At 34.5% G+C, this 16,838-nt stretch overlaps 1 protein-coding gene across 1 annotated transcript in view; it reads right to left on the reverse strand.

The window, feature by feature from the left end:
- Nucleotides 1-16,838, reverse strand: part of THSD7B (thrombospondin type 1 domain containing 7B) — an 841,191-nt gene that overhangs the window by 196,583 nt on the left and 627,770 nt on the right. The window contains exon 15 of the mRNA XM_069473127.1: nucleotides 8,385-8,563. Coding sequence (XP_069329228.1) covers nucleotides 8,385-8,563 — 179 coding nt within the window. The remainder of the gene's footprint in view (nucleotides 1-8,384; nucleotides 8,564-16,838) is intronic.

Raw genomic sequence — 16,838 nt, forward strand, 5'->3', positions numbered from 1 at the left:
AGCCTCAGCACGAGTGAGAACCCATCTCTACTAAAAATGGAAAAATATAGCCAGGCATGGTGGTGTGTGCCTGTAGTCCCAGCTACTCAGGAGGCTGAGGTGAGAGGATCACTTGAGCCAAGGAGTTTGAGGTTGCTGTGAGCTAGGCTGACACCATGGCATCTAGCCCAGTTGACAGAGCAAGATTCTGTCTCTAAAATAAAATAAATAAAATAAAGGAAAAAGAAAAAAAAAAACAGACACAAAAAAACATATACTGCATGATTCCACTTACACAAAGTTTTTTTAAGGTGATAAAATTAATCTATAGTGTTAGAAATCTGAATAATAGTTATATTTGGGGAGAGGAAGGTGCTAGTGAGGGGGCTGCAGCATAAAAGGGACATCTGACATGTTTATGATATATTATTATTTCTTTACCTGGTGGTGACTGAGTGAGAAAGTTTACTTTGTGAAAATTCATAGAGGTGGGCCCTAATGATTTGTGTACTTTTTGTATGCATTCCTGAATGCAGACATTTATATAAAAAGGACCAAAGAATCACAAATTCATGGGAACTTAGTTATAATGATGTAAAAGTTATATTACTTTTTGCCATTAATGCAATGCCAAATAAGATGTTTAGAAATAGAATAAAACAGACTTCCCACACAGAGCAATGACAGTAGCTTTTAAGCTGAGTCATTGCAAGTAAAATATTGGACTTCAAATGTTTTAGTATATAAATGTAGAAAGAGAAGCAATCTGTATAATTTAGTTTTAAAAAGCAATATGACATAGAGAAAAGTAAATTGATGTGGAAATAGAAATTACATTTCAGACATCAAGGAAAAATGATCATACCCAACATTTATCAAGCATTTATTATGTGCCAAATGATGAAATAAGAAGTTTATATTTATTTTATCTTATTTAATACTCATAATAAGCTTATGAAGTAGTTGTCACTGTTATGCCCATTTGACAGATTGTGAAATTGAGACTCAGAAAGATTCAATTTGACACCAGGTTTGATTAAGTCTTAACAACTTAATATAACAGACGGTGATACTGGACAGGCTGTTATTCACCTCTAAACCTTAGTCTCCTTAGTAAAATGGAAGGGTCCTCACAGATTTGCTTTGGGTAGGACCCTAAGGAAACCAGTAGTGGTTACTTTCACTGTTTGAATTAGAAAGGGAAGGCTAAGTCAACTGCAGAGAAATTTTTTTCTAGGGCTGAATTCAGCACAAGGCAAGAATCTCAACTCTGGCAGTATTCACAAACCTGTCTGATCAGGATAACCAGCAAAAAAAAACTTTAAAAAAAAAAAAAACAACATTTCTGGGATCCACTCTAACTGTGGAGCAGGGGCCTGGGAAACTGTTTTTGTAACAGCCTCCTTCTAATCCTAGTGGTTTTTCTATTCTTATGATCAATAATGGTATGAACAATAAACTCCGGATTTCAAAAGACTTAGGCTTCTATTTTTAACTTGAATCTTAAGTCATGTAGAAAAAAATAAATCACGATTCAATAATTGCTTTTCTGCAGGGTCCTGTGACAGGACCTAGGTCACTTGCTTTCTGGTATTTTAACTTAAGATTGGGATACAGCTTGAAAAAAAGTCTAAAGAACTGGAGAACTAGCATGCCACTTAGAATTTTATTCTCAAGTGATCTCAAAGCAAGTTATTTTTTCATATTTTTTAAGAAGATGCTGCACTCCTATCAGTTTGGGTTTAATTTTCTAACAACTGTGTTTAGTATAAGAAATTCATGCTCATGATAAAAGTCAGATCTGTATTCTGTCAATGCTTTAAAAGAGGAGGGAATTCTCCATCCTGTATTGAAAGCTTAAATGACAGACTGATTCAGAAGAAATATGAAAAAGTAGATTCTGCTCATATTTTTTTCTAGAAAAGTACTTAGGAATTTCTCCTCGAAGTACTTGGTTAAGAAGATAGTTTTGCAAAATTGCAAACACGGGTGTGATTTTCCTGTTGAAATCACAGGAAATAATGTTATCTAATATTTCAGGGCTTTAGGAGTTAAGGGGCTAGGAATAACATTAGGTGTGGAAGGACAGTTAAAACGTTCCAAAGGCAAAATTCGACAAAATTTGGCAGCTTCACAATTTTACAGCTGGCTCCAGTCAGTCCTCAAAACCACCTAGGGGCAGCTTTGGGGACATTTGCCAAGCCAGGCTAGTGGAGAACATTCTAGAGGTGCATAGTGAACATCTTGAAGAACAACTAAAAGTGAGTTTGATATGTGCAGAGTGGCAATACCCAGTGTTAAAAAAACACAGTATAATATAAAAGCGAGCGGACAACAGATCTAGGAAAATTGCTTCTCATGATTGATTCTGACAGCTCTCAAGAATAATGATCAAAGTTTCAAAAGATTTTAACGAACCTGAGGGGTAGTACTTTGGAATGACAGAGTATAGGGTGTGCGTGGATGCAAATGTTGGGGGAGAGAAATCTCTTGAGAAGAAAAAATAATTTTTCTTGGAGATGGCGACAGTGCAAGAGCGAAAAAGAAAAATTTCCTCTGTTTTGAGCGCCACTCAGCTCAATTAGTGCAATGTCACAACTTCAGAGCACAGAGTTGGGGCCAGCAGACAGGCATAGAGGACACAAACAGAAGAACACCAGCTCATAGGAGCCATTTCATGCTGCCTCTGAGACAGCGTGCTGTGTCCCTGGGCTTTGGGATAACTAATATGTCAGAGAAGGGAGAAATGTTTCAGGAGTTTCTGCCTCTATGAAATCTTCCCAAATAACCCTGAGCAATAAATCACTCTGCAGCCTTTAATTCTATGACATGTGATATTTCATATTTAAAACAAGTTCTTATCAAAGGTACAACCACAAACTTTCCCTCCCCATGCAAGTTCAGTATATCTGATTGTGCTTAATCATAGATCAGTTTGGGCTGCCTTCCAGGTTGGCGCTCAGGAAGAAGCCTTCCTGCTCCAGTAAAGTCTGGGGCTCCTGCCAAAGTACTAAGTCCAGAGTGAACAGCACTCTGCCAGGAATGATTTGGTCTAGGTCAGGATCAGTGGGAGTCAGGCTGGTCGAAAAGAAGCAAGAAGCCAAAATTGATTAAATCAAATTAAACCTTAAGTATGGCTATATTGTTCTGAGTAGATAAACATTCAAATAGAATGAACGTTATCCTATTTCCACATCCTAACATGCTGCTAATAGTTAATGAAGCAGTATCAAAATGAGCACAAGCTATTTCTCCATAGAAACCTTTTCTCACCCCGAAAGTCATCTTCTAAGGAAGAAATGTTCATGTTAAGGTATATCTGTGTATCTCTGGAGAGAAAGCATTATTAAAAACATTATTACCTCGCTATGAAAAATAAAATGCATTATACTCATCATTTCCAAATTTAGACCAACTTTCTTTGGGGTGAAGACACGTCTTTAAAAATAGCAATTATTTCTAGAGAACACACATATTTAGTTTATATCCTCTCATTCAGTTGCAAACATAATCAAAACTCTTTCAAAAAAGCATTTAAATAGCATGTATTTTTTTAAAAGTGCAGGTAATAAATCTCCATAATAAGATTTTTATTCAGACAAATTGTGAACACACTGCTTTGCGACTTATAAACAAAATATAGTTTTCTGGAACTCCCTTGGCTTCAATTGTGTGAAGAATTCATAAAGGGAAATGTAAACCCAATGGGGCTTTAATGTCCTCATATTTAATCTTCCATTAGGCAGCATTTCAAAAGACAAAAATAGCAAAAATATACAATATGAGAGCACTTAAATCCACTCAACACATTATAGACTGTAAAAAATTAAAATATATTATGTATTTTATTATAGAAAGCAGAGTCAGGGCATCAGCCAACTGACCTGATAATCCAATAAACTATTTAGAAGATGTTTTATGCCTAGCTAAGAGCTTTGGACAAGCTGCATGCTCTAGCTATTTAGCATCGCAAATATACTTAGTGGAAAGCTATTCAAGCGATGCTGTCTCACTTAGGCACTTCTAGAGAAAGAGCCATGTTGATACGTTTTGGTTTAAAAGGGAGGCTTTTTATGAAATATTATAAATATTGATTTCGCTTAACAGAGTCAGACCAATTTATGAGCTTGTGTACATATTAGCAATGTTTCCATTTATATTGCTGTGTTAGATTTCAATGGGGATCCAAACACACAGATTTTTCAGGTATATCTTGAAAGACTCTTTGGGCAATACGAATTTGGAGGTTCTTATTTCTTTCTTCTAGAAGAAGTCATGTTTTTGAGAATTCTAATGACAAATCACAGCACAGGAGACTAGAGTTCTAATATATTTGTTTATTTCTATGGAATTAGGCACCCACTCATCCAGAGAGAAGGCTACTTAATACAGTTTGACAACCCACAAGATGGTGTACCAGGGACTGGAATGCGTTGCTGAAGTAAAAGACAGCCCTTGCCCTCAAAAAGAACTTATGTTCTAAGGAGAATCAAAGGGGGAGAATGAATAAGTATATGCAGGTATACTGACATTTACATAGACACAAACACACATGAAAATTCAACTTCTTATGAACATTATTTTAGGCTCAATCTGACATATATTACCCTCATGCTCAGGTACTAAAGATAAATGCCTCTCTTAATAGAATAATATAATTTGGTTGCTTTTTTTTTAAAGCTTTCACTTGTGGGTGAATAGGCTAAAGGGTATTAATCTGGTTCCAAAAACAAGAAAATAAATAGAAACCTAAAAATAAATTAGAAGGGAGATGAACTTTACAAAAGAGCCTCTACCACGTGTCTGATTTACAGAAACAAACAGCAGCTGCTTCTAAAGAAGAATTGTCATAAATAATAGAAGCTGGGGAATATTATCTAAATGATGAAAATTGCTGACAACCAAATTTTTTATCAGCTGAATTAAGAAAATATGAGTAACTTCCATAAAAGCTCTAGATACAGTATAGCATACAAATACAAATGGAATTCTACTATATATAAGAGCAGGTATATAATGATTTCACCACAGATATCTTTCCACAAATATATGCACAGATATCAGTGTGCTTGTTTTAGAAAATGAATTTCTCTGAGGAGAATTTCTTTTAAATTTAGGATTCTTCACAGTGGTATTTTCCCTTGCCATTCATACACAGACTTATGAGGGAGAGGGAGGGCTTATTACTTATTGTCCTGCTCACTTATGTTAAGATACAACATATGTGTGGAGAAAAGAAAACCCTTATACACTGTTTGTGGGAATGTAAATTGGTACAGCCATATGGAAAACTGTATGGAGATTCTTTAGAAAAATAAAAATAGAATTTATCTTATGATCCAGCAATCCCACTTCTGGGTATTTACCCAACATATTTGAAATCAGTATGTTGAAGAAATATCGGCACTCTCATGTTCATTGCAACACCTTCCACAGTAGCCAAGTTATATAATCAACCTGCATCCATCAACAGACGAAGGCATAAAGATAACGTGGTACATACACAATGGGATACTATTCAGCCTTTAAAAAGAGAGAAATGCTGTCATTTGGGACATAGATGGAATTGGAAAACATGCTAAGTGAAATGAGTCAGGCACAGAAATAAAAATACTGTATGTTGTTACTTTATGTGGAATCTAAACTATTGAAGTTATAGAAACAGTGTAGAATGGTGGCTACCAGAAGCAGGGAAGTGGAGAGAAGAGGGGTGTGGTGGTCACAGGGTGCAAACCCTCGTTTACACAGGAGGAATAAGTTTCTAGTTGTTTTTTTTTTTTTTTGGTTGTTGTTGTTCTTGTTTTAGTTTTCATTTTTTGACAGGGTCTTGCTCTGTCGGCTAGGCTAGAGTGCAGTGGCAAGATCATAGCTCACTGCAGCCTAGAACTCTGGAGCTCAAGCCATCCTCCTGCCTCAGCCTCCCAAGTAGCCAGGATTATATGTGTGAACTGCCGCTCCTGGCTATTTTTTTTAATTGAGATGTATTACACAGCATGGTAAACATAGTTAATAGTATATTATACATTTGAAAATTGGTAAGAGAGTAAATTTCAAATGTTCTCACCACAGAAAATTTGAGGTGATAGATATTTAATTAGCTTAATTTAATTATTCCACATTGTATTCATAAATCATAACATTTTGTACCCCCAAATATATACAACTACAATTTATCAATTTACAATAACAAATAAAATTTTTAAAATATATATAAAGTATGGATTGAGGTGAAATTTTTTGATTCAAGTTTAATTTAGCCACATACATGCTAGATATTGGAAACCTCATTATGTCAGAATAAACAGCATACTAAATTCTATTCCTGATCATTAAAACTCAGGACTCCTTTCTGAGCATTACAAAATACAGATGTCTTTGAAAGGCCACAATTCCCTTCTTAAACTCAAAAATTAGAAATACTCACTACAGCCAGGCCTACCTTCACTTAATTTTCAGTTATTGAATTTATCTAAATTATTCTTGAACTTGGATTTAATTTTTAGCTTGTATTACTTCTCAAGGTTGTAAATTTTATATGTCATTTAAGTGTTTAGAACATGCTTCCTGTAAGTCACAACAGACATCCAAGTACCATTATCTTAATTTTCTATACATTTGTCTTTGCTGAGAATGCTGAGAATATAGTCTTAAAGTCTGTGCTCAGATGAAGTCCTTCCAGTCCCTTGATAACTTCCTAGTTCATAAAACTAGTATATTAAAATTCATATTTAACACTAGTGTTATAAATGTTTAGCTTTCACTGAAGGCTTTGAGGAAGATATAATAAGAATTGTCATACATTATTTATAACTATAATATATATGCTTAGTAGTTCCCTTCCATTTTAGATGCCTGGAAAATCCCCTAGAGATGGTCAAATAATCTTCACACAGAGCATTCACTTAACAGTCTTCCTCCTGACCATGAACCTGTATTGCTCTTTCCTTTATAAGGTTTATCTCATCAGACTATCTCTGCTCTGATTTCAACAATCATATCTCACTCTTCCCTCCACCAAACTTCTATACTTGTGGGGTTTTCTTGCAACCTTTTTGTTGATTTTACAGTCCTCTGTTTTGTTTTCCCTAAAAGGTTTACATTTTCTTTGAGGGGAGAAAATATGGTCATTATTTTATCATATAAGCTTAAAAAACAAGACTAGCATAATAACTATTCCCTGTCTTTGAACTTAAATATATCTTGCTGGAATGACAATTTTTTATTTCAGTGAGTTATATGTCTTTTACAAAAACTTAGGAAAAATAGCTAGAGATATTAGTTTTAAATTAACACATGATCTTTAAGTCTAAGCAGTATTAGACATATTATTAAAATTAATTAAGAGCAGATATATGAGATTTCCTTACATTAAAGAAGCTGTATTGAATCTGATAAAAATGGGGCTCAGACCACAGAGGTTAATATAATAGAATTGGTAATAGAAGCCTTTGTAGCTCTTCTGTTAAGAGTTTACCAATGACAAAGGCTCTACGTACTCATACGAGAAACACTTCACCTCTCTAAGAATGAAGAACTTTTAACTATCATCATCTGTGCTTCATCTATTCAATTGAATTTTTACAAAGTGAAGTATCAGTCCTAATGTAATAATAAGTATGCAATCATAGGAGAAATTTGAGTTCTCTATTATAATTCTAAACTAAATCTTAGGCTCTGTTACATGGGTATAGCCAACTGGAATACTCTAATCAACTTTGATTATTTAGGATGGTAATTTTATCAGACATCAATATGGAAAGATATCTATTAGGGTTTCATTTATGAAAATAGCTATGACTTTTGAGGAAACAGAAAAACAGTTCAAAAAAGACTTAAAGAGTTGTGGAAGGATTGGCAAGATTGAAAATGAAAAATATTTAGATAAAGAGGGAAAATAGAACACCAGCTCTGAAATAACAATGGGGACAGGTTTTTAGCTTCTTATTGTTGCTTCACACACTTTACTTGATTCTGGAGATCCAGTTTGGGACAGGTGAACGAACCTCCATTGTAAGGTTTTTCTTCCAGCCTTTTGGATTGAATTTTCACTTCAATCCCAATAAGTATATGGCCATTAAGTAATTGATATTCTCCCAGCATTAGTATTTATATTTATATTTCAAAAAAATATACATATATAACCTTTATAATATCAAATGATACTTCAAGATCATTTAAAAATCAATTGGATTTGATTTTGTAAATGTTATTATTGCTAAAAATACCAAGTTGATCTTAGCATTACCCAGGAGAGGGTGAAGCTTCTATTACTAATTCTATTATCTTAATTTTTGTCCTCTTAAACCCGAGATTTTTTATAATAATAAAATAATAATTTTGTAATAGTAATAAATAATAATGGGGGCAGTTTTTTTAGCTCTTTATTGTTGCTGCACGCACTTTACCTGATTCTTGAGATCCAGCTTGGGACACGGTCGACCTCCATTGTAAGGCTTCTCTTTTAGCCATTTGGATCGAATTTTCACTCCAATCCCACAAGATGAACTGCAAGAGCCCCAGCTAGACCAATCACTTAACTTGCAATCAAATGGACAGGGGATGACACATTCTTCTTGAATATAACCTGAAAGAAAAAGATTTAAGAGAAGGGAGGAAAGTCCGGTCAAAGAGTACTGATCAAATTCCCTTCCTAATTCCATTATCACAGCTCAGATTTCTCCACAATATTGCTACAGTGGCTTCAATAATTTTCTATTCAGATAAACAGACCAAAATTTTAAGAGATGGATAAATATGATGAAATCTGCATCAAATTTGTGCCATTTCATTTACTTCATAGGCAATTCTGGGTTGGAAGCATCCGGAAAGAGTACACAGTTAGTTCTAGTTTCTGATAAGAAGAAATGAAACAGTTGTGGCTAAAGAAGGTACCATCTCCCTTCACTAGGCTTTGTGCTCCTCATTCTACAATTCACTGTCTGAAACAGGGAAAATAGAGTTAATCTTTCTTATGGGTCTATGGTCTGCAAGGCTTTCACTAAGAACGATGTTGATTCGGACTTCCAGGTAGTGTAACTTGGGGGTGGGAGGAGGACATAGAGTGGACCACAAATTAGGAAGAGCAGAATATTATTGAAAGAATAAAATAGAAGTATAGTCAAAAGTTGTGTAATGGGATAGTGCACTGGAATCAAGAGATACGGGTTGAAGTATAGCTCCAGAAGTTCTAGCTTTACTTGGTCTTGTTCATATCCTCAGCCCACTTCTTGCTACAGTCTTTCCTAGATAACATCATTGTTTTAACAATCACCTCTACCAATGACTATCGAACATGTACCTTCAATGCTGATGTCTCTAGTGAATTTTACACCACCTACTGAACCACTCTAAGTGGATGCCCAATTACTCCAGATTCAGCGTGTCTAAAACTGAGACGATCAATCTCCTAAAACATTCTAATTCTCTTGTATTCCTCATCTCAATTAACTGCAAAACCATCTATTTCCTGTACCTTGTTGTAAGTGCCTGTATAATCTCTCCTGTTTGATTTTAGTCAGAAACTGTGAATGTAATGGGATGCCACTGCCATTATTAGGTTATGGTATGTGGCAAAGGTGACAGAATTTACAGATATAATTACCATGCCAAATCAGTTGATCAGTTTGACTTAATCAAAAGGAGATTATCTTGAATGAGTTTCACTTTATCAGGTGAAAACTCTTAAAAGAGAGACTGGATCATTTTCCTAGAGAGAGTGAGTTTTTGCTGCTGGCCTTGAAGAAGTATGTAGCCAGGCTATGAAATGTCAATGGAGTGGCCACATGGCAGGGATTATCAGTGGCTTCCAGGACCTGGGGGCAGTCCCTGGCAGCCAGCCAGCATAGAACAGCAACTTCAGGCTATGGCTGCATGGAGATGAATTCTGCCAAAACCCTGAGGAAGCACAGGAGAGGCACTTTCCCCAGTCAAAGCTCTGCTGAGACCTCAACTTGGCCCATGCCTTGATTGTAGCTTGAAGAGATCCTTAAGCAGAGAGCCTAGAGAAGCCATGGCTACACTCCTGACCCATGGAAATTGTGAGAATAATGGTTGTGTTGAGCTGCAAAGTCTGTGGCCATTTGTTGTCCAGCAACTAAAAACCAAGAAATTATCCAAAATCAAAATCTCAACTTATTATGTAACCTCCTCAGTCATTCTACACATACATTAGTATATGTCATAAATTCTTATATTGACACACCAAAAGTATGTCCTCTAATCTACAGCTTTTTTGTCAGTCCCTAGTTCAAGATCTCACTATCTCTGGCCAGAATAATGCAATATTCTCTCCACTAGTCTCTCTTTTTCCTAATTGTTCCTTTTTGGTACCTGTGAATTACTCTAAGAAAAGAAGATATTCTAAAATATGTAATAATTTATATCACTCCTCTTTTTAAAACCTCTGCTGATTCTCCATTGGCTTTAGTATACAATGCCAATACACTTTGCAAAAAGATAAGATTCTTTATGAAAGGATCTAAACAATGGTTTTTGACCTTGTCTGTAAAATATGACTCCATTGTCTGGATGTACCACATACCAATTCCACCTGAATATCAAAGTATGGGACCCAGGCATGGGAGGTTTTTAAACATCCCTAGGTGATTCCAATGTACAGTCAAGGCTGAATACCACCTCCCTACCTTGTTTTCCCTCCTTCCCTTCACTCTCTTCTATCCTGAATTTTATCTCTACATACTGCTCCACCTTCTCCAATAATAATTTTGTCTTTGCTCATGAAAACTGAGTTATTTTCCTAATGAGCTTAGCCTCCCTAGTTCATTACTCAACCACTCTCTTGCCAGTGTAGTTGACCACTTCGTCCCAGTGATCTTCTGCCATGCCAGGCTGGCAAAATTTCAGACAGAGATCAGTTTGACTGTCTTCCCTCTCTGTGTTTAAAGCAACACTACCAAGCAGAGATGAAGAACATGCTAATATCACACTGGTGGCCCTTTAATGTGTAAGTCTATCTTTAACCAATTTCTCACATCGCCTGGGCATTCTTCTGAGTTTGCTTTCTCAATCTCATTCGGTATAAAAGCTCTTTTAAACCTTTTCCATCTATTAATATTTTCAAATTACTAAGACCTCACCTTTTCCTTCCCAGAGAAACAGAAAGAAATGGATGAGAATTCCTTCGATTTCCTATGTATATGTCTATATTCATTCCCATCATTTTTCTTCTCTCTCCATATTAAAATGAAAAAGGCAACGATTTTCCTATACAAGGCACATTATTCACCTCCACCTGGTATCTCTCCATGTCTTCAGCTCTTTCTCTGTGTGTCTCCTCTCTCCCCATTTTATATTTATATTTCTCTTGGATTATATTAGAATGATTTTAAATTTCTCAAATAGTACTCATTGACAAGAGAGAATACACCAACTCTAAGAGTCATCAGGAAAGATTCTTTTGGAATTGAAAAAAAAAATTGCTCCAATTGAGATTGTTAAAAGACTAATTCTCTGTTATTTAGCATAATTTTAGTTCTACAGTCATTTCTAAGGAGCTTTGATCACCAATTCAGTATTGGTAAAAGCTAAATAAAGGATTAAAGAGAAGCCACAGCATTACTTAATTTTGCATTATTTACTTACTTAATAAACTGAGTCACAAAATGTTTTCATTAGCTACCAAATGAAAAGAGTAGGGCTAGAAATTAGGTGGACTTCAACTCATAGCAGGTATGCTTCACATTAGTAAATATGAAATTCCAGGAGATTTCATATAAATAAACTTTAAATATTTGAGTGCCTATATAGACCCTATTTTAAAGCAGATTTTGAAGTAGATGCCCTCTTAATTGAATGAGATCTTAAATCATTCTCATCTTTACTTGCATATTGAAGGATTTTAATTAATTAGTAAGCCTCTAGAAATACTTTGTTTTTCTTTTTCCCATGATAGGAAGGAAACCCAGAGGATCTCCACAAAAGTCAAGATCATAAACTCAATGAGTACAAAATAATTTTGAAATTCAACAGGACTAAACAACAGTGACATTTATTTTTCAGGAAAATTATTTTCATGCTAGAGTATACCCCAAAGGAAAGTCCACAGTGAGAAATATTAATACTTGCATATTCTTATACCTGTCTCATATTTGAAAGGATTAGTTTTATCTACATACTTAATCTTACAGTTTTTGGAAATAGATTATGATCAAATATGACTATTGACAAAGTTAACCTGCCATACGAGAATTCCAATTTTTGACTATAGAAGTCTCTCTAATGTTTTAAAAACTCATTTCCATAAAATGTATCACAGAATGGCTGATCCCACATAGGTAACATTTCACTGGCAACATTTATAAACCTAAACCTAATTGCTATAAAGGAAGGAGCTTTTCTACCAAAAAGTATTTTATACTACAATTTATATGCAGAATACATTGCTTTGGCCATTATATTATTTGGCCTAGGGATGGTTTAGTGTTCTATTTTACTTATCTTCAGGCACATGAAATTAGGTGGAAAGTAGTCATTACAAAATTATCAGCAGGGCATACACCCAACATTGTATTAATAATTTTGTAAACTATACACATTACACATAGTAGGTGCTCAAAAAATTCTATTATGGATAAAGATGGACCAAATAGAATTAACTCTATCTCCATCCATTTTATAACCAGAGATATTTATTTAATGATTTGCCAAAGAGAACTGAATCCCAGAAACCTGGAATGAAATCACTTTTCAATCTGTATCACTAATCCCCCAATACTCAAATCTTTGGGCTGGTGGAATGGATGTAGGTATAAACACAGTTTTCTGAATAAGGTGGTCTCATTAATGAAACCTCTTACCAGAATATTACCTTGCGAGCATTTTTTCCCTCCGTTATTCAAATATAAACACATTTTTCTCCTAATAAGATCTAGTTTTGGAGAATGTGAAAGAAGAAAACACGGATGATAGTGAGCCTGAGAAAATAACCTAGATTAATTTACTTATGTTTTCCAATTATATAAAGTAACAGCATACATCTTACTGGACAGTCCATGTTCTATTTACTGACACTGTGCCCAAATAGTGAAAACATAGTACTAAAAATAACATAGAAAAAAAATTATAAAAAATGCTGAACAAGCTAAGATCTGGGAGAATCTTGTGAGGTAAAATAATACCATGTCTTTATTTATCAATATTTAAACATCTTTTTAATTTTTTACTTTTTAATTTTGAATTTTTTGGTCACATAATAGTTGCATATATTTATGAGGTACATGTGATATTTTCATATAAGCATACGATGTGTAATGATCAAATCTGGCTAATTGGGATATATATCATCTCAAACATTTATCATTTCTTTGTGTTGGGAACATTCCATATCTTCTCTTCTAGCTATTTTGAAATATATAATAAATTATTGTTAACTATAGTCTCTTTACTGTGCTATCGAACACTAGATCTTGTGTGTAATCATTAACCAGTCTGTCTTCTTTACCCCTTCCCCATGACCCTCCCCAGCTTCTGGTAACCACCATTGTTTTCATTACCTTCATGAGATCAATTTTTCAGCTCCCACATATGAGTGAGAAAATGTGATATTTGTCTTTCTGTGCCTCGCTTGTTTCACTTAACATAATGACCTCCAGTTCTATCCATGTTGCTGCAAATGATAAGATTTCATTCTTTTTTATGGCCAAATAATATTCCATTGTGCAAAAATACTGCATTTTCTTTATCCATTCATCCACTGATGGACACTTAGGTTGATTCCATATCTTAACTATTGTGAATAGTGCTGCAATAAACATGGGAGTGCAGATATCTCTTCTATATATTTATTTCCTTTCTTTTGGATGTATACCCAGCAGTGGAATTGCTGGGTCATATGGTAGTTCTATTTTTAGTTTTTTGAGAGACTTTCAAACTGTTTTCCATAGTGACTGTACTAATTTATATTCCCACCAACAGCATTATGTGCCTTCTCCTTTCTCTGCATCCTTGCTAGCAGTTATTATCTTCTGGATTTTTGATAATAGTCATTTTAAGTAAAATTAGATGATATTTCATTGCAGTTTTGATTTGTATTTCCCTAATGATTAGTGACATTGGGTATTTTTTCATTTACATGTTGGCCACTTGTACATCTTTTGAGACATGTCTGTTCAAGTATTTTGCTCATTTTTTAACCCAATTATTTGGTTTTTTGCTATTGAGTTGTTTGAGTTTCTTATATATTCTGGTTATTAATCCATTGTTGAATGAATAGCTTACAAATGTTTTTGCCATTTTGCAGATTTTCTCTTGACTTTGTTGTTTCCATTGCCGTGCAGAAGCTTTTTAGCTTGATGTGATCCCATTTGCCAAATTTTACTTTGGTTTCCTGTGCTTTTGAGGTCTTACTCAAGAAATATTTGCCCAGACCAATGTCCTGAAGCCTTTCCCCAATGTTTTCCTTCTAGTAGTTTCTGATCTTCTATTAAATCTTTAAGCCATTTTGATGTGATTTTTGTATATGGTGTAAGATAGGGGTCTAGTTTCATTTTTTTGCATATGGATATATAATTTTTCATTTATACATCTTACTAGAATTTACTTGTTTTTCTATTTATCTAGTAAAGATGTACCATATTACTAGAATTTACTTGTTTTTCTATTTATCTAGTAAAGATGTACCATGCTAAAAAGTATCTGGTGACTGAAGTTAGACTGGTTTAAAGGGTATTGGTTTGGGATATGTGGGGGAAAAATTAGGACAAATGTTTTGACATTGGTCTAAGAAAGATAATTTGAGAAGTTAGATCCATACTTTACTATTGCTATCAAGGGAATACCGGACAGTGTTAAACATTTATTTAAAAATCTCAGCCCATTAGCATGTGAAAATGTAGATCAAACACAATACGGTTGTCAGCTTGCCTTGGTGAATCTATATTTTGACTTGGGAATGCTGTTCATGAAGCAGTTACATGCTCCTAAAGATGTTCCCAACCCTGTTTAGGTCTGTGTGGGGCCTTAGAACGGATCATTGAAAAGTGCCTAAATTATTGTTACCTCTCTTTTTTTAAATTTTGAATTAAAAGAAGGTTTTTGAAAATACTCTTTATTTGTAGAAAATATTTTACTGCATTATATAAATACTCATCGACACAGAAAATAATGTTAAACATTATAAAATGATGTCAATGTATTAATATTACAAATAACAAAGTATTTCATTTGGACCCACAATATAATAAGATATCTGAAATGTAGCTGATTTAGAAGTTACACAAAGTCCAAACAATTTATTGACAAATAAGTTTTCTTGGTTCCTTAAAACTCATTTTTTTGGTACCAAAATTATTTATTAAATTTTAATACATCCCCCCAGAAAAATCATTTAAGTGTCAACCAGTTTCCTTAATTAAAAATGTAAATCACTGATATATTTTATTTTAGATGTAGATGAGTTATTCAAGGTCATCTAAGCTAAAAGCTTCATTTTATAGTCCAAAGTAGAAAGGGATCTCAAACACAGACTTGACTGAGATAACCAGCTCACTATCAAGTAGAAAAAATTTATTATGGTCCCAGAATATTCTCTTTAGTGCAGGAGTAACAAGTTAGAGAATCAACCCTGCCTTTGAGGTAATTCATATTTTAGAAATGATCAGTCTTATAAATGTGGGGGGAAAATCTGGTATATAAACAGCTACGTAAGTTATATGACACAAATAATACATGCAGATTCTATGACAATCTGAGATAACATGAATGGATTCTGGCTTTAATTTTCTAAGAAATTCTTGTGAAGTATATTTACTGTGGTGGACACAGATTGTTGACTATTTGCTGGACCTGGTTCACTTATTATAACTAAACATATCAATGTTAATTTAATCAAACAACCAAATCATATAAAGAACTGATCTTTTAAATTGAATAATCCAGGCTATTTAATGAAAATGGTATCTCCAGTTGTTCATATAGACAGAGTTTCAGTATTAACTCCCTTGTGCCAGTTTCCTTCAAGCAGAGAAAATAGATTTTTTTTCCTTCAAAGATAATGAGGATATTAGGGGCAAATGGAACACAAGACACACAACAATCTGAACTATTCAATTAGGACTGTACATACACAAGTGATTTCTCTCATTACTACAAATAAGTGCTGTTAAAATTAAAGTGACTGATTGCTTTAATCACACAATAAACTTGGCATTTGCAACCCTATAAAGACAAACAGATTGTTGATAAGCCAATATTACTGAGTAGGTCTTAGAATTGCAGTTTCCAGGGCCTATATGAAATCCTCTCAATACATCTTGCTTTATGAGAATTTCACCTTAAACTACATCATAGTCTTTCCACTTTGCATTCCCTTTAAAATTTCTTAAAGCTGATTTTCGAGCACATCTTTCATTCATCAGGCTATTCCCCACATATTTCAGGTTCTGTTCCTGGGCACATGGTATGATTTCACTTTACACCCCTTGAAGTTTGGTGTGATTTTATATCTTGAGTTAGCCAATGAAATGCATGGAGAAGTGAAACATGTCACTTCTTGGTGGAAGCTTTAAGAGCTGGATCATGATTTGCCATACGCTTTCTTGCCCTGTGCCACAGGGTCCAACAATGTTTCAGACAGTGGCTGCTCAATCAGCCAGGGTCCTGGACTGAAGATGACTTGGAGCAGAGCCTCAACCACCCCAAGACGAACATGGTAGTGAGGGACCCCTGTGGCTTTCAACTACTGAGACCTTGAAGTTGTCTGTTTCATTTGTTCCTATGACATCACCTATCCCATCCTGATGGATCAACCTTGGCACAGCCAAGAGTATTTCCAGAGATGAAATAAAGAGGACTATGGAACAAATATTTAGAATATTGTGAGAATCTCTACCAAATGTCCTGAG

Source organism: Eulemur rufifrons, chromosome 1, assembly GCF_041146395.1.
Source record: "Eulemur rufifrons isolate Redbay chromosome 1, OSU_ERuf_1, whole genome shotgun sequence".
In the NCBI taxonomy this organism is placed as follows: domain Eukaryota; kingdom Metazoa; phylum Chordata; class Mammalia; order Primates; family Lemuridae; genus Eulemur; species Eulemur rufifrons.